This window comes from Oncorhynchus kisutch, linkage group LG29 (assembly GCF_002021735.2).
Source record: "Oncorhynchus kisutch isolate 150728-3 linkage group LG29, Okis_V2, whole genome shotgun sequence".
Taxonomy (NCBI): Eukaryota; Metazoa; Chordata; class Actinopteri; order Salmoniformes; family Salmonidae; genus Oncorhynchus; species Oncorhynchus kisutch.
The window spans coordinates 19,723,110-19,749,077 of NC_034202.2; the positions used below are offsets into that span (position 1 = coordinate 19,723,110).

The following is a 25,968-nucleotide window of genomic DNA, read 5'->3' on the forward strand; positions in this document are numbered from 1 at the left end:
CGCATTGTTCCCATGCAAAAAATGCAAAGCTGCTTTGCCGTGGTTCACTTCTCTAGCCCTTGTTGAAATAAGCGGTTTAATATTCATGGTTGTTCATAGCCCTTCAGTATATTGTGACAGCGTTTAGATGAGTATATACAGCCCCTTTCTTCTCAATAGCCACAGTTCTCTCTGTTTTTTCCTCTCTATTTTTCGGGCTTGATGGACTGGGGGTAAATGAGCAGTTTTCCTTCTCTTCCAGCAGAGAGAACATCTTTATTCCGTCCCCGGCTCGCGGGTTTCCTATTCAGTTCCTCTCCAAGTAATGTCAGGGGGCTGAAAAGTGCTGCAAATCAATCTTTCATGGTGTTTTGAGGGCACATTGACACCCATGCACTCCGCCTTTCATTCCAACAACTACAAGGGGATGGTCCGAAAAGTTGGTCTCTGACGAATGTGGACTAGAATTCGAATGGAAAAGAAGATATGGATTCTAAATGCAAAGTATAGAACGGGTTGTTTTGAATACAGAGATAGTGAAAAGGTGAGTGACAAAGCACGAAAAAAGATGACTGTGCACACAGCTGCTTTTTTTGTTTTGTTAGGAGGGGCACCTCCTACATGTGTGCCTTTTCCCAGATGAAATGTCCCTCTCGCTGAATCTGATTCGTTCTCAGATTTATTTACATGTATTGCATTTCAGCATTTATTTTACTAAGAGGCTTCAGCTTTGAGTTAAATCGTAGGGCCAGGGGGAGGGACCGTTCTTTATTAAAGATGAATTAAATTAATTGGAATGGGGTAACGCATGGATTTGATTTATTTGATGCATTAACCTTTTCTTTTTCTGTCTGGTAAAGGATGTACACGTCAAGATCTTTTGAAAAAAAAATGTAGGCCAATATTTCCTAAATTAAAGTGTAGCCTATGGATTAAACAATAGCCTTTAAATTTGCTATAGATTTCTTTCCAATATTTTGCTAAAAACTCACATTTTAGGCCGAGGGAAAGCAGCCACTAAACCTAAAATTCTTAAAGAAATATGAAGTTGTATAGAATAAAGAAAAATATTGCAGATTAATCTTGTAGGCCTACAACAATTAAACTAAAGGTTCTTATATCACTACAAATTACGTTAGTCTATATATTCTTAAACTTTATATGCACTATATGATATTCATTGTTTAACGGGTTTGAGCTTAAGAGTAGGCCTTTTTTATCATTCCATTTAAAACACCTTATTTTATTTCATTCATCAAATTATAACTGCAAAGACTCATTTTCTTTGTACATGGCATGTTACTTCACTATTTGTAGTCACCCGTGAAATAGACCAATCACATAATACCCCCTATAATTATTTTGAATTACTGTAAATCCATACTTCCTAATTTAAAGGCTTACATAAAACATGCTTTCCTTAAAACAGTCCTCTTAGAAGAGACAAAAACACCCCCTCAGTCATTATATTATATAACAAGCATTCAACATTAAAGTGGGCTGAATAAATCGTATTAAAAACACCAAGCTCCTTTTAGTTTTTAACCAAACAAACATTCCCAACCGGAAGACAAATTGTCATTAATTTCTAAGCTGAATCATTCCTGTTACTAAAAAAGCTACTTGCCAACTACAACCTCAACAGAATATCAGCTGAGAGGGATGGGCAGACAGGTCTCCCCTGGGCTTCTCCTTGGGGCCATTAAAAAGAGATTAAGGTAGATATCCCAGCATGGTGGATACAGTAGATCGGCTTATCTGCAGGAAAGGTGAGAGAGGGCCAGTCCCTCCCATAAAGGGGTTTCCCTGGAATGGGACAGGACACCTGCTTAACGAAACTGGAGCTTTAGAGGAGGGGGGGGGGGGGGGGTGCAGATGTGTGTGTGTATATGTGTGTGTGTGTTTGAGAGATAGAGAGCACCCCCAATTCCCCACCTGCTCAGATAGTACCAGGCCTGAGTAAGTAAACACATTGTTAAAATGGCCAAATTAATTAGACTATAATCAAATGGTTGCATTTCATCAAATAATTTGTCTCACTGTTGACTTACTCAGACCCGTGAAAACAGATTGCACAACCATCCATTTTTCATTGGACAGCCCTGCATAAACAAATCAATAAAACCCATTTAATAAACTATTCATTGCTGTACAGGGCAGCTATTCAGGACCAACGCTGTGAACAGTGAATGAGCCATAATACATACTGTCCCCTTCACATTCCACATTCTCTACATGAATACCCCCTGGCGTACACCTAAAAACGAAACATATACAGTTAGCGATACTATAGGGATTAGGTTTCACATATAGCAGCATAGAGAACCTATTCAAAACTGAATGGTCCCCCCTTCATAATAATGGCTCTCAACCCGTCTGGAGGTGATGTGGAGAACAACTAAATGATCACGCCTATACAATGGCCAAGCAGACCAGGGACTGTCCGCAGGGGCTTCATATTAAAAAGCAAGAGGATCAAAATCAAGGGCTGGATTTGGAAACAGCTGCACAGTATCAATGGGGGGGGGGACAGGGCCGGGGCAGAGTAGGGTCCACTATGGCCGAGGCCCCCCCACGGGGAGTAAAGATGTGGGATGACAAAGCTGCTCAATAACGGTGCTCTGGGGACACCCCTGTGGACCGTTCACAAAGGGAGAGGGACAATGAGAAGAGTCAGAGACAAGAGCAAAGAATAACGGGGGAAAAATGTATCCAAGAATATGCTCAACCTACGCGTTTAATGTTTGGTATAGACGGGAATTATAAAGCTTTGCGGTAGTATAAAACATTGCCAAACTGAACTATGGGAGAACTTCAGGAGAATTCCACCAAGTGTTTTGCCATACCTGCAAAAGTTGTCCAGCCTGGCTCTGGCTCTCGTCTGAAGTTGATGGTAGATAAAGCGCTGTCCAAATTACATCTCATTAACTACAAGAGCGTATAGTAGAACATAAACTAAGGTTGAAAAATATGGCAAATGCAAAAATGGCATATACTAACTTGTCCACAAACCTTTTCGTGCATGGTCACAAGATTAAGTTCACGCAGTGATGATGCATTAAAATGGGTTTAACAGCAGAGTGGATCAATTAATCCCCTTTCCCTGATTTTGGGATGGTTTTGAAAATCAGCCAATAGGTGGTCTATGGAAAGAATTTGAGTCGTTCCGTGAAATTAGTGTCTTTTGTGTCCCTTTGATATTCAGTAGAAATTGTGCACCAATATTGACATTTAAGTCTGTAATATTCAATAAAGTGCTCTTTAATATAGACCATGTAGATAATTCAATCAATCTGAAATATGAAGTCTTCCTAAAGTTACAAAACACAGCATTTTTGCATGTCCCTAACTCCAAAATGTTTCACCATTGTAAAGCCCTAGTTATTTTGTTGCTTTGACAAAGTCATTTCTGAAGATGAATCACTAACATGAAACAATTTACACTTGTTTCATGTTAGTGATTCATTTACACTTCTCCCTCATGAAGTCAACCTTGTTACCTGAACTCTCATTTTCATTTGGTGAAACTAAAACTTAAAATTAAAAATGTAACATCAAATAGTAAAATCAGTGTATAAGCAGGTGAGCGCTGGTTATAGGATAACAGGTTGAGGATAACACGTCAAAGCCTTCTACCCTGCAGCCTAGAATGTTTAAATAAAACGTTTTTTTTTAAATGTGAAGCTTGCATTCGATTGCCACTCCCTGTTGTACACAAGCTTCCATGCCCCATCACAATGTGATTTATGGATGATTTAAGATTAACTAGACAACCCTGTTACAGTCAATCCTGTTTATTTTGAATTTAAGTCATTTTATTTAACCTTGAGATGGGAAAATATGTTTATGAAATTGAACATGTGCTCTGACAATGATAAAATTAGGTGAAAACAAAATACATATATTCTTTTACCAAGTTACACATCTCCAAAGGCACCGAATTGGGGGAACTTGCATATACATACAAATACAATAAGAAACCACAATGGCCATATTCATACAGCTGAGATCACACAGGACCTTGTTGTAAAGAAAAAACACCTTTTAACTGATTGTATGGGAACCCAAATAATTCCAGTTCTGATCTGATTCACTGACAAATAGGTGAGTAAAAGCAGGGGTGGGAAAAATGGCACTTCTGCATGTAAATTGCTTATTTACGTTTACGGGCAAGTGATCAGTCTTTAGGCAACCAAAAAAAAAAAAATAATCCTCCTGACTTTCCCAATAGGCAAATGCATTTTAGACTTTGGTAATCACTGCCATGCATCTTCTGGACATGTATATGAACTTTACACATTTGTATTGTTTCTTCATGTCTTAAGGTTGTCAACTGCCAAGCAAAGAAAAAAACTGAAGAGAAATGGTAGGGGAAAAAATGTACCGTGTTGAGCTTAACATGACATAAGAGCATACAGAAAATATTCTCACCCTAGACTTTTTCCACATTTTGTTGTGTTAATAGTAGATGGATAAATTTCCCTCTGAGCATGGTGAAGTTACTAATTGCACTTCGGATAGTTTATCATTTACACCTAGTCACTACAAGGATACACGCGTCCTTCCTAACTGTTGCCGGAGACAAAGAAAACCGCTCAGGGAATTCACCATGAGGCCAATGGTGACTTTTAAACAGTAAGATTTTAATGTGGCTGTGATAGGACAAAACTGAGGATGGATCAACATTGTAGTTATTCCACAATACTAACCTAAATGACAGTGAAAAGGTCTGCACGGAATCAAAAAGTATTTCAAAACATGCTTTCTAAAGGAACTAAAGTTAAAAATACAATTAAAAAAAGAGGAAAAATAGAATTTCTCCTGAATACAAGGTGTTATGTTTGGTGCAAATCCTACACGTCACTAAGTACCACACTTCATATTTTCACGCATGGTGGTGGCTGCATCATGTTATGGGTATGCTTGTCATCGTCAAGGATAAGGGATATTTTTTTTTGGGGGGGGGGGGGGGGGGGTAAAAATAAACTGAATAGAGCTAAGCACATGCAAAAATCCTAGCGGTAAACCAGATTCAGTGTGCTTTCCAGCAGACAGACAAATTCACCTTTCAGTAGACAACCTAAAACAAGGCCAAATATACACTGGAGTTGCTTACCAGGACAACATTGAATGTTCCTTCGTGGCCTAGTTACATTTAACTTAAATCAGCTAGAAAATCTAAAAGGCAAGAGTTGGAAATGGCTGTCTAGCTTGATGTATTTTACAACGTGCAAATATTGTACAATCGAGGTGTGAGAAGCTCATAGAGACTTACCCAGAAAGACTCACAGCTATAATTGCTGCCAAAGGTGATTCTTATATGTATTGACTCAGGCGTGTGAATACTTAGGTAAAGTGAGATTTCTGCCACTCATTTTCAATACATTTAGCAAAAAATGATAAAAACGTGGTTCTCACTCATTATGGGGTTGTGTGTGTAGTAGATGGGTGAGATAAAAAAACAAAAACACTTTCATCCTTTTTGAATTCAGGCTGTAACAGAATGTGGAAGTCAAGAGGTATGAATACTTTCTGTAGGCACTGTAGCAACTAATAAAGATCGTATACTTCAACCACAAGAGAGGCTTGTGGAACATTTATTTGAATTTGTGAACTGGCAAAGTAATGTTCTATAGAAAAAATATATATCTTCTGTTTATACAACATACCATACAGTTTGACCTTTATATTTACTTCATGTATAGCGAATACTCAGTCTTAAAACAGAGCGCGGAGGAAAGGTTTCACAGTTTAAACCCAATAAAATCGTTAACACTCAATACTGGAATGTGACAAGAAAACTAAGCTTTCAAATGGCAAAATAAAACAATTTTAACAGAACACAAAGGTAGTCTTGACGTTTTTAATACACGGTTACCTGTACATATGAGGAAAAAACACTAAAATTAAACATTTCGAAATTATAATATCCCTTTTCATTAAGCAATGAAGTTAACACTAGATTCATTTCGTAACTAATCAATCATACATATATTAGATCACACAAAGTAGAAAGAAAAATGAATTAAAAAGTTTAGCATTGGACTGTACACGAGTCCACAGTGTGTACTGGATGGGGCATTAGGGAAACTGGGTGGTACCAAATAAGACAATTTTGATCGTAATACTTAGCATATAAAAAACTACAATTAATTATTACACAGGTAGAATCCAGAGGCTTAGCAGTCTTGAATTATTTAGGTACAAAACATACATAAAAACCTGGCATTTCTCATTTTTGTCCATAGCAAGATGCAACATCAAATTTCAAATGACACATTCACGATCTTTGAACATTTTCAGTATGAAAACAGAACAGAAAAACAGGGACAGTTTTCCTGTGATAATGACTCCATGAAAAAAACTTCTTTGATTTAATTATATATATATTTTTAAATAAAGTATTTAGTCAAGTATCTGAGCATACATACATAGTTTTACAAGATAGCAAAGGCAAATAACTCACAAAATGCAACATCCCCTTTCCCATATCAGATCATTGTAATAAATTATTCATTACATTTTCATATGCCTAAAAAAAATTCATCTAAGAACTACAAGTTAAACGCCTGTCAAAATATTAGAGAATCCATCTTTGTTTCAAAAATGAAATAAGATATTGCACCTTTTTTAAACCAGAGTACAATAAAAGACAATGGAAAACAATACAAAGCACAACAGGAATTAAATTAGGAATTGACTGCCATTTGCCAACATCTCTCGTATTTTGCAACAAAATTATACATTTTCCTGTAACAAAATATCACAGTTTCATCTTACTGAATTAAAATGCTTTTTGTAAAAGGAAAAGAAAACATTTTTACACATTCTTAAAACATCTTATGACAAAACAAAAATTAATTCAAGACTGCTAAGCCCATAATTGCGATTTTATTGCAACAGAACTAGAAAAAATAGATTATATTGCGTTTACTGAAAAGTTACAACTCCGGGGTTCGTTTTGGCAATGTAATTTGAATCAAAAAGGAAAAAATAGAAAACAAAACAGCTCTCATAAGTCCAAAAGGGATCCCGGAAATTGTCAATTCAAAATAATGGTGTACACAAGTATTTAGTAACAATTAAATGTTCCTGATTTAGAAATATTCTTTTTTTAAATTGTATAAGTCATTCTACAGCTAGTGTTTCTCACTAAGAAAAAAGTAAAAGTCTTCAAGGCGTTGCAAATCTAGAAACCTCTGTTACAAAAGGTTTGTTTTCATCCTCTCAGTGATTCAAAAATCTTCAACTAAAGGGTGTCCTCTCTAATGATCCTGCAAAACAGGTTCACATCAGTGACAATGGACAGACATACATTTACATGTGCAAGTTACAGTTCATCTCCTTACAGAAACAACTTAGTTAAACAGGTGGAGAGGGTGCTAAGAGTTGGGATGTGTTCTCACCTGAAGGCCTGGGGCCGGTGTCTGCTGTGCACCCTGGCCATAGTAGGCCCCCTGCTGTCTGTAATACTCCACCCAGGCAGCACTGTAGTCCGGAGGGGAGCTCTGCTGGGAGCCGGGGCCTGCTGCCTGGCCTGGGGAGAGGGTGAGCACAGGGTAGAGGAATGGGGGTGACAGAGGAAGGTCAGGGGAGAGGGAGTTGGAGGCACCAGAGCATAGAGCACTACTGACAGCATCAAACAGCGAGCAGAAATCTACTTCCTCCGATGTTGTGCACTCAAAAGGCAAGTCTATTGGAGGAGTTTGGTGGCCACGTGGGTGCAATCTTACTCTGTTTCTTGTAGTAATCCTCCCATGCTTTGCTGTAGTCAGAGCCACTGCTCTGGGCTTGGCTCTGCCCACCTGGGCACAATAAAACAAGGATGAGTCAATACAACACACACCAAACCAGCTACCAAGATCTCCCCAATTAATGCGTTTGGCTCCATAAATTCAATTTCTTCTGACTCAAATATATTCAAATATTCAAACAAATGCTAATGTACATTGGCGATAAAATCAAGAGTCTGCTCATTACACGTTTAAAATGGCATTGATACACTCAGCAATCCAGCTGCACAAACATGTAACCAAAATGGTAAACTTCTGACTACAATCATCGGCGTCAAATGGTGTCAAGGTGACATGACATTTCTGCCCATAGACTCAAGTTCCTTTGCACAAAACTTCTTTAAACAAGGGCAGGGGGAAGGTTTGAGGTCTGGTTCTGCGCACAACCCTAACCCTTAGTGGTGTTACACAAGCGAGAAGGGGTAGGAGCTCCCTTCTCTGATCTCCCCCAGAAGACTGACTCTTGCCTATCTTTTTAAAATACGGCTCCCATGCTTTGGAATAGTCCATCTGGCCGGTCTGGGATCCATTGAGACCTGCAACCAGACAGATAACACTGTTGGAGGACAGAGTTACTGCATGAGGGTCTTTCAATGGAGGCTGAGGCTTACCATCCAGACATGTCCCACTGTATCCTATTGCTTGAGGCCTCTACCCAAACCCTAACTTGAACTTCCATCGAGTGAAAATTGGCTTTGAAATTTGAAGAAACAACGAAGGAAAAAAATGTAAGTAAACCCATATCTGGACGGTTAGTCACATTCTGAATGCAAGAACTTCTCTGCCCCTCTCTTGAGTTGAATTTAAATGTACTGCAGCATTGCCAAAACCAGCCTTCAGTCTTTAATCTCTCCAATTCCTTGTATTCCTAGGAAATTTCTGTTCAACTAGCAACGTGTTGTCAGTAAGCAGAGCAGAGAGCATAAGACATAGCTAGTTTTAGTCCTCCTTCCACCTCTTTGTCCTCTTTCATTTCTCTGGGAGGGACTGTTATGCCCAGCATTATTTTGATGATTACCATATATCAAGGAATTGTAGTGAAATGGCGGACCGATATTGGTATTAAGTGTTATGGTATCCCACCCTGAACCTAACTGACTTACTGGGGTCCTGCTGGCCTGGAGCCTGCCATGTCTGATATGTTGTGCCCCATCCTCCTGTCAGGAATGTCTGGGGTCCACTAACACCACAAAAACAGAGATAAGCATGTTAGACGGTTTAAGAGACCTACGGTCACAGTTTATATTTATACTAATTGTGTTGGCATGGGAATTGTTAAATCATTGTTTTCATATTTTGGTCAGTGTAAGTAGCAGCCGAGAACATAGATTAAGGCATGTTAGACAAATGTAACAGTAGTAAAAAGTGTGGAGACCAAGAAGCTACTCACTTCTGATGTGGGGTAGTTGGTCCTTGTCCGAATGGGTTCAGACCAAAACTGCTGTTGCCCCCCATTCCTGAGGCCTAGACGAGAGAGCAAGAAAGGACAGGAGAGACCACACTTGTGGTTAAACGGGGGTGAACAGGCAAGGCCAAAGGGCAGCGCTGGCCGCTGACGCACTCCATTAAGTCCATTTGATGGATTCTTCATGTTTAACCCCGGGTGACATACTGGTGGATGGTAGGGGCACAAGAACCAGTTGCACCCCCCCTTTGACATGTGCCCTCATGAATATCAGGTCAGACAATAGCTTTTTTTTTGGGGGGGGGGGTATAAAAAAGGACCACCTACCCCAATCTTCTCATCGATCAGCTGGCGGGCCATTTCCATCTGCTGGTGGGTGCCGCGGATGGAGAAGATGCGCACGTTGGGGTCAGTGTTAGGTGGCGGGTTTCTCTGCAGCTCCACGTGCGCTCCGGACTGCTGGTTGATGTTCTTGATGGTTTCGCCACCTTTTAGGGAAGAGGAAATACACAAGTTTACATTTTTACCTCCAATCAATCAGTTAGTAAAAACCACCAACAGGTCTTCCTCTGCTGTCTGGTTCTTAAAAACCACCAACAGGTCTTCCTCTGCTGTCTGGTTCTTAAAAACCACCAACAGGTCTTCCTCTGCTGTCTGGTTCTTAAAAACCACCAACAGGTCTTCCTCTGCTGTCTGGTTCTTAAAAACCACCAACAGGTCTTCCTCTGCTGTCTGGTTCTTAAAAACCACCAACAGGTCTTCCTCTGCTGTCTGGTTCTTAAAAACCACCAACAGGTCTTCCTCTGCTGTCTGGTTCTTAAAAACCACCAACAGGTCTTCCTCTGCTGTCTGGTTCTTAAAAACCACCAACAGGTCTTCCTCTGCTGTCTGGTTCTATCCTTTAAGGCTTCACCATACGTACCTAAACTCAACCGACTGAGGGTTAGTGATACCTACACCTTCATCCCCATTCTATTTTAACATCCGTGCTAATCAGAGACAAAGGACGACAACACTTCTTCCCCCACACTGACGAATCAGACGGCAGCTTCCTGACGTGAAGGAGAGCAATTAAACCAGCAGGAAGAAATGAAACTTAGATGGGGGAGAAAAGACAAATTAAAGCGTATCCTCTTTCTGGGATGTCGTTAGTCTCCTTTTGCTTTCCCGACTCCATGTTGCGTTGTGGGGAGGGGGGGGGGGATACAATTACAACCCCTCTCCCCCCTCCTGCCATCCCAGTGAAAGGAGCGAGGGGGCTGTCCCAACATCAATTACACATTTGTTCACTGGTGGCTGACACTGGGCTGACCCCAGCTGACCTCGCAGTAAAAACGCTCATCCAAACCGCTCCTCCTCCCGTAGCCTCTTCCCTGCTGCCAATAGACTACACATGGGCCATTAACCCATTGTCAACCAAATGAAACTTCTGCCTTAATGAAGCCATTATGAGGTCCCCCCAGTCAGACAGCAGAGGGGAATGAAGAGCCACACTATTCATTTCATGAACTGGGCCTCGCTGGGACCACATCATACGGCCTTATTATTGAGACTGGTTTAGTAAGCTGGACAAAAAAAGGAGGGGATATAAAGTGCAACTGGCGAGGGACTTAGGATAAGGGGGAGGGAGCCCAGACAAGTTGGCCAGCAGTATGGGAAAATCAACCAGGCGCTTAAACTTAAGTGAGAATAAAATAAAATGTTTTGTCAAATGCTTCGTAAACAAGTGTAGACTAACAGTGAAATGCTTACGAGTCTTTCCAAACAATGCAGAAAAAAAGGAATAAATACAATGAGTAACAATAACATGGCTATATAAAATGGGGTATCAGTACTGAGTCGAGGTGCAGGGGAACGAGGTAATTGTGGTAGATATGTACATATAGGTAGGCATGACGTGACTAGGCAACAGGATAGATAAACAGTAGCAGCAGCGAATGTGATGAGTCAAGAGTTCATGCAACAAAAAAAAAACATTTAATGCAGATAGTCCGTGTAGCTCTTGGTTGACTAACTATTTAGCAGTCCTATGGCTTGGGGGTACAAGCTGTTCAGGGTTCTGTTGGTTCCAGACTTCGGTACAGATTGCCGTGTGGTAGCAGAGAACAGTCCGACTTGGATGGCTGGACTCTTGGCCAATTTTTAGGGCCTTCCGCCGTAGAGGTCAACCGATTAATTAGGGAAGATTTCAAGTTCATAAAATCGGTAATCTGCCTTTTTGGACACCGATTACATTGCAGGCAGACCACCTGTTACAGACCACGAGTACAGCGTCAATGGGGCCTTGTGGCTGCAATGAGTCAAGGTAAGTTACAAGCTAGCGTTAAACTTAAATTATAAAAATTTAAAAAATATATAATCTTCACATAGTCAGTCACTAGTTAACCTAGTAATATCATCAACCATGTGTTGTTATAACTAGCTTGTCCTGTGGTGCATATAATCAATGCAGTGGCTGTACATTTATCATAGAATCACAGCCTACTTTAACCCAAACGGGTGATGATTTAACAAAAAGCGCAATCTTGGTACAAATGTACCTAACAATAATCATCAATGCCTTTCTTAAAATCAATACACAGAAGTAGATATTTTTTAAACCTGCATATTTAGTTAATATTGCCTGCTAACATGCATTTCTTTTAACTATGGAAATGGTGTCCCTTCTCTTACATTCAGTGCAAGCAGAGTCAGGGTATATGCAACAGTTTGGTCTACCTGGCTCATTGCGAACTGTGTGACCGTAACTAATTTGCCAGAATTTTACATAATTATGACATAACATTGAAGGTTGTGCAATGTAACAGCAATATTTAGACTTAGGGTTGCCACCCTTTCGATAAAATATGGAACGGTTCCGTATTTCACTGAAAGAATAAACTTTTTGTTTTCGAAATGATAGTTTCCGGATTTGACCATATTAATGACCAAAGGATCGTATTTCTGTGTGTTATTATATTATAATTACATCTATGATTTGATAGAGCAGTCTGACTGAGCGATGGTAGGCAGCAGCAGGCTCGTAAGCATTCATTCAAACAGCACTTTACTGCGTTTGTCAGCAGCTCTTAGCAATGCTTGAGGCACAGCGCTGTTAATGACTCAAGCCTATCAACTCCTGAGATTAGGCTGGCAATAACAAAGTGCCAATAAGAACATCCAATAGTCAAAAGGTATATGAAACACAAAATGGTAGAGAGAGAAATAGTCGATGTGTCATAATTCCTATAATAACTACAACCTAAAACTTCTTAACTGGGAATATTGAACCACCAGCTGAGCAAGGAACATACGTTAGCTTCTTCTTTTTTTTATTTTTTACATGGCACATGTTGCACTTTTACTTCTCCAACAGTTTATGCATTAATTAAACCAAATTGAACACATTTCATTATTTGAGACTAAATAGATTTGATGTATTATATTAAGTTAGTGTTCTGTTGTAATTGTCATTATTACAAATATATGAAAATCCGCATCTGCTTTTTTTGGTCCTCCAATAAAATCGGTAACGGCGTTGAAAACTCATAATCGGTCGACCTCTATTCCCGACACCGCCTGGTATAGAGATCGTGGATAGCAGGAAGCTCAGCCCCAGTGATGTACTGGGTCATACGCACTATCCTCTGTAGCGCTTTGTGGCCGGACGCCAAGCGGTGATGCAGCCAGTCAAGATGCTCTCAATGGTGCAGCTGTAGAACTAAGGTGCCATGCCAAATGTTTTCAGTCTCCTGAGGGCAAAAAGGCATTGTGTGTGGACCATTCCTTAGTGATGTGGATACAGAGGACCTTGAAGCTCGACACGCTCCAATACAGCCATGTCGAAGTGGATGGGGGCGTGCTCCGGCCACCGTTTCCTGTAGTCCACGATCAGGTCATTTGTCGTGCTGACAGTTAGGCAGCTCTACCATTTAGCTCAATGCAGATGTTGCCTGTAATTCATGGCTTCTGGTTGAGATACGTACGTATCGTCACTGTGGGGACGACCTTGTTGACGCACTATTAATGTAGCCGGTGACTGAGGTGGTAAACTCCAATGACATCGGATGAATTCCATAACATATTCCAGTCTATGCTAGGGAAACAGCCATGTAGCTTAGCATCCGATTCATTGCACTACTTCTATATTGAGCGTGTCACTGGTACATCTTTTTTTAGTTTTTGCTTGTAAGCAGGAATATATACACTGCTCAAAAAAATAAAGGGAACACTAAAATAACACATCCTAGATCTGAATGAATGAAATATTCTTATTAAATACTTTTTTCTTTACATAGTTGAATGTGCTGACAACAAAAATCACACAAAAAATATCAATGGAAATCAAATTTATCAACCCATGGAGGTCTGGATTTGGAGTCACACTCAAAATTAAAGTGGAAAACCACACTACAGGCAGATCCAACTTTGATGTAATGTCCTTAAAACAAGTCAAAATGAGGCTCAGTAGTGTGTGTGGCCTCCACGTGCCTGTATGACCTCCCTACAACGCCTGCGCATGCTCCTGATGAGGTGGTGGATGGTCTCCTGAGGGATCTCCTCCCAGACCTGGACTAAAGCATCCGCCAACTCCTGGACAGTCTGTGGTGCAACGTGGCGTTGGTGGATGGAGCAAGACATGATGTCCCAGATGTGCTCAATTGGATTCATGTCTGGGGAACGGGCGGGCCAGTCCATAGCATCAATGCCTTCCTCTTGCAGGAACTATTGACACTCCAACCACATGAGGTCTAGCATTGTCTTGCATTAGGAGGAACCCAGGGCCAACCGCACCAGCATATGGTCTCACAAGGGGTCTGAGGATCTCATCTCGGTACCTAATGGCAGTCAGGCTACCTCTGGCGGGCACATGGAGGGCTGTGCGGCCCCCCAAAGAAATGCCACCCCACACCATGACTGACCCACCGCCAAACCGGTCATGCTGGAGGATGTTGCAGGCAGCAGAACGTTCTCCACGGCGTCTCCAGACTCTGTCACGTCTGTCACGTGCTCAGTGTGAACCTGCTTTCATCTGTGTAGAGCACTGGGAGCCAGTGGCGAATTTGCCAATCTTGGTGTTCTCTGGCATATGCCAAACGTCCTGCACAGTGTTGGGCTGTAAGCACAACCCCCACCTGTGGACGTCGGGCCCTCATACCACCCTCATGGAGTCGGTTTCTGACCGTTTGAGCAGAGACATGCACATTTGTGGCCTGCTGGAGGTCATTTTGCAGGGCTCTGGCAGTGCTCCTCCTGCTCCTCCTTGCACAAAGGCGGAGGTAGCGGTCCTGCTGCTGGGTTGTTGCCCTCCTACGGCCTCCTCCACGTCTCCTGATGTACTGGCCTGTCTCCTGGTAGCGCCTCCATGCTCTGGACACTACGCTGACAGACACAGCAAACCTTCTTGCCACAGCTCGCATTGATGTGCCATCCTGGATGAGCTGCACTACCTGAGCCACTTGTGTGGGTTGTAGACTCCGTCGCATGCTACCACTAGAGTGAAAACACCGCCAGCATTCAAAAGTGACCAAAACATCAGCCAGGAAGCATAGGAACTGAGAAGTGGTCTGTGGTTGCCACCTGCAGAACCACTCCTTTATTGGGGGTGTCTTGCTAATTGCCTATAATTTCCACCTGTTGTCTATTCCATTTGCACAACAGCATGTGAAATGTATTGTCAATCAGTGTTGCTTCCTAAGTGGACAATTTGATTTCACAGAAGTGTGATTGACTTGTGGTCGGATTTGCCAAATGGAGGGTGAGGGAGAGCTTTGTATGCGTTTCTGTGTGTGGAGTAAAAGTGATCTAGAGTTTTAGCCTCTAGTTGCACAGGGGACATGCTGGTAAAAATGAGGAAAGATGTCAGTTTCCCTGTATTAAAATCAATGGCCACTAGGAGCACTACCTCCAGCTATGTATTTTGTTGTTTGCTTATGGCCCGATACAGCTCATTGAGTGCAGTCTTAGTGCCAGCATTGGTTTGTGGCTGTAAATAGACAGCTATGAAAAATACAGTACCAGTCAAGAGTTTGGACACATCTACTCATTTAAGGGTGTTTCTTTTTTTATTATTTTCTACACTGTAGAATAGTGAAGAAATCACAACCATCAAATAACACATATAGAACCATGTAGTATCCAAACGTGTTCAACAAATCAAAATATTGTTTATATCCGAGATTCTTCATAGTAGCAACCCTTTGCCTTGACAGCTTTGCACACTCTTGGTATTCTCTGAACCCGCTTCACCTGGAATGCTTTTCCAACAGTCTTGAAGGAGTTCCCACATATGCTGAGCAGTTGTTGGCTGCTTTTCCTTCTCTGTGGTTAAAACTAATCTCAAACCATCTCAATTGGGTTGAGGCCGGCTGATTCTGTAGGCCAGGTTATCTGATGCTGCACTCCATCATTCTCCTTCTTGGTCTAATAGTCCCTACACAGCCTGGAGGTGTGTTTTGGGTCATTGTCCTGTTGAAAAACAAATGAAAGTCCCACTAAGCGCAAACCAGATGGGATGGCGTATCGCTGCAGAATGCTGTGGTACCCATGCTGGTTAAGTGTGCCTTGAATTCTAAATAAGTAACAGTGTCACCAGCAAAGCCCAATCACACCACCTCCTCCATGCTTCGCGGTGGGAACCACACATGCAGAGCTCATCCATTCACCTAGTCTGCATCACAAAGACGACAGTTGAAACCAAAAACCTCAGTTTGGACTCAGACCAAAAGAACAGATTTCCACAGTTCTAATGTCCATTGCTTGTGTTCCTTGGCCCAAGCAATACTTCTTATTGGTGTCGTTTAGTAGTGGTTTCTTTGCAGCAATTCGACCATGAATGCCTGATTCACGCAGTCTCCTCTGAACAGTTGATTTTGAGATGTCGGCTACTTGAAAGCTGAAGCATTTATTTGGGCTGCAATTTCTGAGGACGGTAACTAATGAACTTATCCTCTGCAGCAGAGGTAACTGGCTTTTCCTTAACTGTTGCGGTAATCATGAGCCAGTTCCATCACAGTGCTTGATGGTTTTAGCAACTGCACTTGAAGAAATGTTCAAAGCTTTTGAAATGTTCCAGATTTACTGACCATGTCTTAAAGTAATTTTGTTTCTCTTTGCTTATTTGAGCTGTTCTTGACATATGGACTTGGTCTTTTTAACCAAATAGGGGTGGTATACAGAAGATGATCCTATCTTGTCACAACACAACAGATTGGCTCAAATGCATTGAAAGAGATTCCACTAATTACCTTAACAAGGCACACCTGTTAATTGAAATGCATTCCAGGTGACTAACTCATGAAGCTGGTTGAGAGAATGCCAAGAGTGTGCAAAGCTGTCAAGGCAAAGGGTGGCTACTTTGCCAAATCAAAAATCTATTTTGATTGGTTTAACACTTGGATACTACATGATTCCATATGTGTTATTTCATAGTTTTGATGTATTCCTTATTATTCTACAATGTAGAAAAAAGTCAAAAGAAAAATCCTGGAATGAGTGGGTATCTAAACTTTTGACTTACTGTAGATAAAAATTATTTGTAAATAGTATGTCTGCAGCTTATCGTGGGGGTATTGTTACTCTGCCATGAAAACCTAGAGACTTCCTTAACATTAGAGATACAGCAGACCAGCTGTCGTTAACAAAAAGAAACAACCCCCCTAACTTTACCCGAAGCAGCCTTTCAGTCTTGACAATGCATAGAAAAAAACAGCTCGATAATTATCCATGTCCTTGTTCAGCCACAACTCAGAGAAACATAGGATATTACAGTTCTTCAGGTCCCGCTGATACTCAAACAGAGCTTGTCCAGTTTCTCTAGTAATTGTATGCTCGCCAATAGAACAGAGGGTAGAGGCAGTTTATTTACTCGCCAAAAAAGTCGTCAGGAGCCCAATCATTTGTCTCTCATTTGTCTGGTTCAAGAATGTTTCTGAATATAAACTTTTTCTTGAATTTCATTTGCAAAGAAAGTAAATCCTTGAATATGAGTTGTGGACACGAGAGTAGAAGTACTCTTTCAGTTGAATGTTTATATCTCCACAGTTAACATAAACCACAACAAAGACATGGGTCTAATACCTTAAACATGTTCAGAAGATCTTTTTTACATGTTTTTTTATACCTTAACTGGACGATGCTGGGCTAATTGTGTGCCGCCCTATGGGACTACCAGTCATTGCCGGTAGTGACACAGCCTGGGATTGAACCCGGGTCTGTAGTGACGCCTGAAACAGACCGCTGCACCACTCGGGAGGCCGGAAGATGATAGTTGATGACTTGTCTAGAGTTGAATCCCGCAAACAATTACCCCCCCAGCCAGTCACTACAAAGACAACGCTCCTACATGTCAGACTCAATCTCACAAGCACAAACATGACTCGAGCCACGCTACCTACCATGGTAAATTCCCGCCCTTAAAAGGGGCAGGTGAATTTGTCACATCTGTGATATTTTGGTTAAATGACTGTTTAATTAAAAATACATTTTGACAGTCTACCACATTACTTCTTACTAGTAATGCATTTATTGCTTCAGAAACATTACAAAGCATGCTCAGCCGTTGTTTTGTTGGTGTAATTTTAGCAGGGGGAAAATGTTGGCTGGTAAAAAAAAAAAAAGAAGCTGATAGATTTTTTTATCCATCTACCTGCCACAGTGGCTGGTGGAGCAAAAAGTACATTTTATGCCCTGTATGTGTGGGTGGGTGGCGTGAGCCCAAAGTTACCAGGCTGTGTGTATTTGGGGGTGTAATCAGTGGGTCAAGCAGCTGCATAAAGGCATCGTAAAGATATTAATCACCTCAGTCTCTAAGGCCAGGCTGACAGGACCCAGACCCACAGTCATATTGGACCAGTTCATATGCTAATGCAGGGAGGGGGGGTTCGCAGGGGGACGCAACGCCCAGGTTTATTCGCCCCCCCACCTCACAAAAGCCACTTGACATTTCTATTGCCTTGTTTCTATCATAGGTAAAGAGCCCCCCCCCCCTCTAACCACGCCCACCACAGCACACACACCCATAGGACAGGGACACACTCAGGGCTCCTCCGTAAGCGCAATGGTCAATGACTTTTAAATAGCTGGCAATGGAGTGAGCATGAATGGCCAATAAGCTAATTCCTCTCATTCATTCCCTCACTCCACTCCATTGAGCTGAAAGGGCCTCATTAGATGCCAGGAAACCTTCCACGTGATTGAAGGCTGTTATTATGAACCTTTAACAATTAATGTCACATTACATGCATTATCCCTGTCATTAAGCCCTTAGGGATGGGACACAATGCCACTTGTGCTGCATGCATGAGCCAGTGGAGGGGGTGAGGTGAGGGGGTGGCTGGACCCACACCATACGGGCTCATTGTGCAACTTTAAATGGCATTTCATCACGAGAGAACAAGCACAAGCTAATGGCCTGGCAATGATTCACTTTGGGCATAATCAAGGTTCTTGATAAATTGCTTATGCCTCTTTAAGTGATGAAGACCGCTGGTAAAAGAAAGAATCGACTGAAAGACAACATTATGCATTAAGGCTTGGTTTTCCCTGAGAAGGTACAGTAGGGGATGGCCTCGAACAATTTTTTAAAAACTTTTCCTATTGGAAGTACACACACACACACACTGAAGGGTAAAAAAAAACAACGTCAATTAAAAAATTTAAAATAAACACTATTTTGCTCAACTGAACTTTAAGGGCTTTCAAGGAGTTGGTCTGATTGTCACCGGACTCGCACCTTGTTCCCACCCCCCCACTTGTTCCATGTCATACCTGAACCACCATATGACATGTGCCTTTTGTTAATTTACTCAGGTTTTAAATGAGGCGAAAATGAGACCAGAAAAGGACTTTAAATGGGTTAATGGCTTTACTCAAAAATACATCCAAATGACAAAAATTGTTTTTGCTGGTGATGGATCTTGACAGCACCAAATGTAAAACTTGCAGAATAATTTACTCACTGCGTTTGCTTTCTCACCTTTTCCAATCACCAGGCCACACTTGTCGGCAGGTATCGAGTACGTCACTTCCTGCAGTCCACCAGGCGCACCCATGTTCCAGTCTCCGCGGCCTCTGCCCCGGCCTCTGGGCCCCACGGGACTCCCAAAGCCATCCCTCTCCTGTAGAGGAACCAGTGGGTGAGAACAGGCTCCTAGACAGACACCAAACATTTTACACCCCCCCCCCCCCCCCCCCCAAGTATCACCAGTGCAGCAAAATCTTGTAAAATTAAACAGTTCAGATTGTTAGGCATTCTCTTCAAATTCATGTGACTTGCATTATTTTACCTTCGACCCGAGAGAAAGAGTAAACCATGGGATATGACCAAGAGCGCCACCATGTGGGAGATTCTCTATGTTCTAGGGTTGGAGACATGCCTCAGACTAAGCTCACCCACCCAGTGTACATCCTCTGCTCAGGGGCAGTGGGTCAGGTGACAGAAACTAGAAAGGAGGTGGAGACCCACTGCCCTGTTACCTGTCTGTACACCTGTGTGAGGAGGTCCCCCCCACCACCCAGCCACAGGGCTAGGGGGTCCAGAGAAGCTTGAGAGGGGGCCAGGCTGGCCCTGTCCGGGAGCCAGCCAGCTAGAGAATGGGCTGGGGAGGCCTGCTACACAGGCAACAAGGAGTTTAAGGGGGGCATAGCTTACTTCAGAAATACTGTAAGGCAGGAGTGAACCAATCTGATACGATTCATAAGGGGTTGTTCATTTCATGGCAAAATATTTAAAGTAAAAAAAGTGGAATCCGTGCTGTACCTGTACCTGTGCCGTTTGGACCAGCTCGTTGATGAGATGCACTGCATGCTGGCAACGGTCAGACTGGCCCATCACCTGGGCAATCCGGTCGGGACTGATGCCATCGTCTGAAGGAGAGGGGGACACTAGTCAGAACTGTTACATTAAACATGGTCCTTTGTAGCCCAGTTGGAAGAGCATGACACTTGTAATGCCAGGGTAGTGGGTTTGATTCCCAGGACCAACCATAAGGAAAAAGTATGCATGCATGACTGTAGCTTTGAAGTGTAATCATGGCACAGCCTCACTGAACATTACAGATTCCCCAATATATTTGTTACAGCCACCATGTGAGTCAATTGAAGAACAAGACAGGCAAACAAGAGATTCCAGATAGATTCAAGATTGAGGCCATCACTAACATTGACAATTGTATTAGCCAAGCACAAGGGAAAACACCTTTAGTAGAGGGGAGCGGTCTCACCTGGTTTGAACTGGATCCTGACCCCAGAGTCATTCTGGATCTTCTTGATCATCTCTCCGTTCCTGCCAATGACGATGCCCACAGCAAACCTGGGGACTGCCACATCCAGACTGCTTCCCCCCAGTCTGGATCCAAAGTCTCCCCTGCTGGCCCGGAAGTCTCCCTGGTCCTTGTCCCGGATGATCTCCACCACCAGCTCTCGCGCTTGCTGCAAAACACCAATGCCACCAGCACAGAAATGTTCACATATTTTAACTGTAATATACAGTTGTATATTGTGGGAGGGGCTAGGTCCACATAATGGTGCAACTTTTTAAAAAATCCCAAAAGCTCTGACGAAGGCCGTGTGGCCGATACGTAAGCTTATTAAAGATCGGTGATACTATCAAGAGCAGTGTGCAGTTTCCTTTTTCCCTCACTGTGTTCAATTGTTGCCATGCACCTGCAAATTAGATTGCTCAGATGTGCGAGTGCCTTTTGGATTGTTAACTGTAATATACAAAATGGCTGATTGATACCTTGAATCCTCTATCCTTGCCTTTTTCAAACTCATTGGTCTTCTGACATATACTTTACAGAAATAGAAAACGCAACAATTTCAACAGTTTTACTGAGTTACAGTTCATAAGGAAATCAGTCAATTGAAATAAATTCATGAGGCCCTAATCTAGGGATTTCACATGACTGGGGAGCCCGGCCCAGCCGCTCAGAATGTGTTTTATCCCCACAAAAGGGCATTATTACAGACAGAAATACTCCTCAGTTTCATCAGCTGTCCAGGTGGCTGGTCTTAGACCATCCCGCAGGTGAAGAAGCCAGATGTGGCGGTCCTGGGCAGGTGTGGTTACACGTGGTCTGCGGTTGTGAGGCCAGTTGGACATCTTGCCAAATTCTCTAAGATGACGGAGGCAGCTTATGGTAGGGAAATTAACATTCAATTCTCTGGCAACAGCTCTGGTGGACATTCCTGCAGTCAGCATGACAATTGCACGCTCCCTCAAAAACATAAGACATCTGTGACATTGTGTTTTTTGACAAAACGGCACATTTTAGAGTAGCCTTATTGTCCACAGCACAAGGTGCACCTGTAACGATCATGCTGTTTAATCATCTTCTTGATATGCCACACCTGTCAGGTGGATGGATTATCTTGGCAAAGGAGAAATTCTCACTTAGAGGGATGTAAATAAATGGGTGCACAAAATGAGAGAAATAAGCTTTTTGTGCGTATGGAACATTTCGGGGATCTTTTATTTCAGATCATGAAACATGTGACCAACACTTTACATGTTGCCGTTATATTTTTGTTGAGCACACGAGCAGGCGTGGAGTGTCGATATGAAGGAGGGGATCCACGTTTCAGGGACTGACTGACCTGCACTTTGTAGGGGTCCCCAGTGATTCTCAGGGGTTTGTCTGCTCCAGTGGGCATGGGGCCATCCTGGATCATCATCATCTTCACACCGGTTCTCTCCTGTGGGGAGCAAACATGTCATAAATAATCTGAACTACCTATTCCAGATGTAGAGGAAGTGAGATGGTTGAATAATGTTGACAACGAAGCACAAACGAGTAGATATCTTCCCATTGCTTATTGACAACTTCCTCCATTTCAATACCCACGCTTTCTGAAGAACTGCCTAAACGAATGTAGTTAACTTCAATAACCCAAAACAGTGGCATAAGGAGACATTTATTTCGCAGCTTAAAAACAAAAATCACTAAGACCAGAGCATTTTGTTAATACACATGTGCCTCAACCACAGAATCCACTGAGCGTCTCGTGGACGTACCTGCAGTTGTTTGATGGTGTCCCCTCCCTTGCCAATGACCAGGCCCACTTTGCTGGCAGGGATGAGGATCTCCTGGATGGCGCTGTTGCTGTCCATCTCGCTGTGGAACCCCGGGCCGTTCCGACACCGGTCCACAATCTGACTCAGCAGCCTCTTGGCCTGCCTGGTGGGAGAGGGGCACAGTCCACTCATGGCCATGTTCATACATAGCCAGACCATATGCATACAAACTATACCTGATGGGTTTCTCCATGTGCAAAAACTACATATTGAATAGTGTCAATGGATTATAAGGTGGTGCCACCTAATAACAGCACTAGACCATTCATCCGGTGCTGGTCATTATGGTGGAGTTCAAGAGGGCGCCGAGTAGAGCAGTACGGTAAACCGACACAGCCTTCCTCTTGCTGAAGCATTTTGCTTAGGTCTGTAATTGTGGCCGATTTTTGCTAGACAACGTTCCCGTAGATTGTAAAAGCATTATTTGGTCAACAGTAATAGTCTATGCATTATGTTGATTCCTGCTATGAAAGTATATGCCGGTCTCCGCTTCGCTGCCGGCTCCCACTCCCCACAGCGCGCAGAGGGAGAAATGCAGCCGGAGAAGCATCAGCATATGACCTTTCTTCAAAATGCTATTCCGGGAAAAACACCGTTTTCAAAGCAACCAATGTTCTAGTTACAGAGCAGAGAGTGACAGCTTTCTGAGAGTATATCATGTATTTCTCACCTCTTAATATTGAGTTCATGGCAACACTTTACAACCAGTGTAGGCTGTGTTGTATGGGTTTTACGCCACTGCGGAGCAGAGCGTGCTATTTACAGTGAATAGGCCTACATCACATAGCTTGGGCATTGCGCTGGAAAGCATTTGTGGGACTTTAGCCTACATTTACTGATACATGAATCAATTAGCCTACATTTACTGATACATGAATCAATTAGTCTACATTTACTGATACATGAATCAATTAGCCTACATTGCTATATAGCAATAATATCATATTTAGAGTTAGCAATCTAGCTAAGTGTTTATCAGCTGGCGAATAATATAACTTATAGGGCAATATGGACAAAGATTTCAGCAAATTCTCTGGAGACAAAAATAAATCTGATAATTATGGATACTATTTTTAAAGGTTGCACGTCAAAATACAAAATCATGCATTTCCAAGATATATTAGATGTAATTGCTTACTTTATCAATCATAGGCTACCATCTCAGTTGTCTTACTTGGCACTGGAAAAATGTTTTGTCTAGGGAATCCTTTTGTTATCTGGCATAATAGTTCAATTTATTGTGACTGTGTTGCAATAAACTCTGGTTCTGATTTTCACGACTTGTGACTCGACCATTGGGCGCCTTCTTGTGACTTGTATTTGCACTTGGACTGGATAGGCTACTATGATAAGCAGAATATTAGCAGCACAGGATGTGCACAGCAGCGAGGGTTCTGTTCTCTCGCAGTGGGAAGGACTCGCCACACCGGCACACGCAGCCTACATCAGCTGGTGAGCTGTGGAGGAGAAAGACATGTGGGCAGACAGGCAGGCACCGCTCGTAGGCGACACGACGCCAAAGCGACTCGCTTGCTTCTCCGTAACCCCCAGTCACCAGCCTACCATTTAGCTTTGCCTGGTTATGAAAAAACAAACTGTTTATGAAATTGAAAACTATACTATTGTTACCCTCCCAATTTCCCCAGTCTCCATTTAGTCTTCACTCTGGAATAAAAAAAACTACAAATAAAACGGGCATTACAAAAAAAGTAGCCGAGAGCCCGTCACAATTATTGTAAATTATAATATGGTCAATCTGACAGGAGCAATAGCCAACTCCGTAGAGAGACCATTCATCCCTTCAAAACAGCATTACCGATTACACATAACTATTGAACATTATATAAAAAGCGTGTGTTAGCCTGTGTGAGGACTTGTTTCATAGGCTATTACAGGCAATCATGACCACATTATTATTGGTTTCACACAGACTAGAGCACTTGGACCAGGACTCGAGCACTGGGGCTCAGTCTCATGACTCGACCTTGAGCACACAGGACTAGGCCTTGAGTGACTCGACTATGACCCCCCCCCCCCCCCCCCCCATAAAAATATTTATAATTAAACCGCTGATTTACCATTATCACAAAAATTGTCCATTTATGGCCAAAAATCCATATTGTCATATCACCCAGCTCTAGTCACCCAGCTCTAGTACCACAGACATGTTTCCTTACAATATATTTCCATCTGATCACTATGTAGCCAAAACCAAGGTACCAAATCCCTGAGGGGAATGTGCTGTAACTTACTCAATGTTCTCTGGACTTCCGGTTAGGGTGCAGGCCCTGTCCATCATGCCGCCGCTGTCTGTTACACAACACAACGCTCCATTATACACACCTCCATGTTAACAGCCTACATGCTACCTTATTATTGATTCAGGTTTATGAAGTCACACTGGTTATTTCACTACAAAATGACTCAATATATTCATTGTGGGCGTATATATGGTTGTAGATAAACTGAAGCCTTGTCAAATCTTCTCTCAGCTGAACCTGTTGAGCAGGTTGTGTCATGAGTTTGCCTCGTACTCAGGGTGTGCTTCTGGGCTTCCTGGAAACGCTATCACCGATAACAGGAAGGACCTTAGTAGCAACTCAGTCAAGTACCGACATGACAAACTAAGGTATAGAGGGACACTGTCTCTTCTTTAGGCAGAACTTACCTGCAGCTATCTGAATCTTGCAGCCTGACTCCAACTGAATTCTCGTGATCTGCTCTCCTCCTCTTCCAATGACTGAGTGTGGGTGAGAGGAAAGGGAATTACAACAGTTAAAATGTCAATATCCCAGCCCGTGTTTGTTGCAAATGACCCCAAACAGTTCAGTTGAGTACTGTAAGTTGGAGACAATCACTAGAATGTGTGTGGGAGTATTATCAACAGCTAAATAGTGTTACTTACTGAATCCAACCATCTTATCAGGCACTTTGAAGTCTTCTGTCATAATAGCCCTGCAAGACACCACGACAACAATCAATGACCGAGGCCCCAGTACAAAACCATTAAGGGTGTATACCGTATCTACTGGGACATAGTATGGCCTACTTATAAATGATAGGATTTTATTATCATACTTATGAAAGCTTGACGGGATAGTTCACCCTCAACCCAAAGATGCATCTCAGTGTTCCTCTAGGATTTCTTTCAGCAGCAATGACAAAGTGAGGTTTGGGGGGGGGGGGGGGGTTGGTTTAGTAGTGGGCGTGGCCAATGGCACTGTCTCTGACCAAAACTTTATATAACCTGACATATTTGCTGTTTTAAAGTAATTTTCCTGCAAGCCTACACATTTTGCAACAGGGCTGAGAAAACGTAAGCCAAAATAATATTTCATGTTTTTATTAATCTGACTAATATTACAGTAAAGCCACGTGCAGTGAAGTACGAATTTTGCTGACCAGGATCAAAAAATGGTCATGAGAAGCGAACGCAAAACACAAGTATTAATTAATAACTTTGTAAAATGAACAATACATTATACAAGGCCTAAAGCTTAAGTTACAAGGCAATACTGACATTAACAAGACAATAATGTAGGCACCAGAGACTGAGTGTTCATGGCCTGAGTCCCTAGGGAGGAGAGAGTCAGTACTGAATCTCACCAGAGCAGGTCAAGAACAAAATGCAATGAATCTAAAACCCCTTCATAAACATTGAACCGTTTCAATAAAAAAAATCTGCATTGTTAACCAATACTATTACAGATATCAGACCTATAGGAACTAAAGACAAC

General features: G+C 42.3%; 1 protein-coding gene across 14 annotated transcripts in view; it reads right to left on the minus strand.

The window, feature by feature from the left end:
* Positions 1-4,935: 4,935 nt before the first annotated feature.
* LOC109873747 (far upstream element-binding protein 3-like) overlaps positions 4,936-25,968 on the minus strand; it is a 29,431-nt gene continuing 8,398 nt past the window's right edge. The window contains exons 4-18 of one of the 14 annotated variants that reach the window (XM_031809525.1): positions 25,137-25,186; positions 24,900-24,971; positions 24,484-24,541; positions 22,172-22,334; positions 21,754-21,852; positions 20,379-20,586; positions 19,922-20,022; positions 19,633-19,767; positions 19,133-19,274; positions 9,505-9,665; positions 9,163-9,236; positions 8,876-8,952; positions 7,713-7,784; positions 7,386-7,516; positions 4,936-7,244 (exon numbers count right to left, since the gene is read on the minus strand). In XM_031809525.1, coding sequence (XP_031665385.1) covers positions 7,215-7,244; positions 7,386-7,516; positions 7,713-7,784; positions 8,876-8,952; positions 9,163-9,236; positions 9,505-9,665; positions 19,133-19,274; positions 19,633-19,767; positions 19,922-20,022; positions 20,379-20,586; positions 21,754-21,852; positions 22,172-22,334; positions 24,484-24,541; positions 24,900-24,971; positions 25,137-25,186 — 1,573 coding nt within the window. In that variant the 3' untranslated portion in view covers positions 4,936-7,214. Of the gene's footprint in view, positions 7,254-7,385; positions 7,517-7,712; positions 7,785-8,875; positions 8,953-9,162; positions 9,237-9,504; positions 9,666-19,132; positions 19,275-19,632; positions 19,768-19,915; positions 20,041-20,378; positions 20,587-21,753; positions 21,853-22,171; positions 22,335-24,483; positions 24,542-24,899; positions 24,972-25,136; positions 25,187-25,968 lie in introns of all 14 variants that reach the window. The other 13 variants (XM_031809527.1, XM_031809522.1, XM_031809526.1 and 10 more) reach the window with 13 other exon arrangements.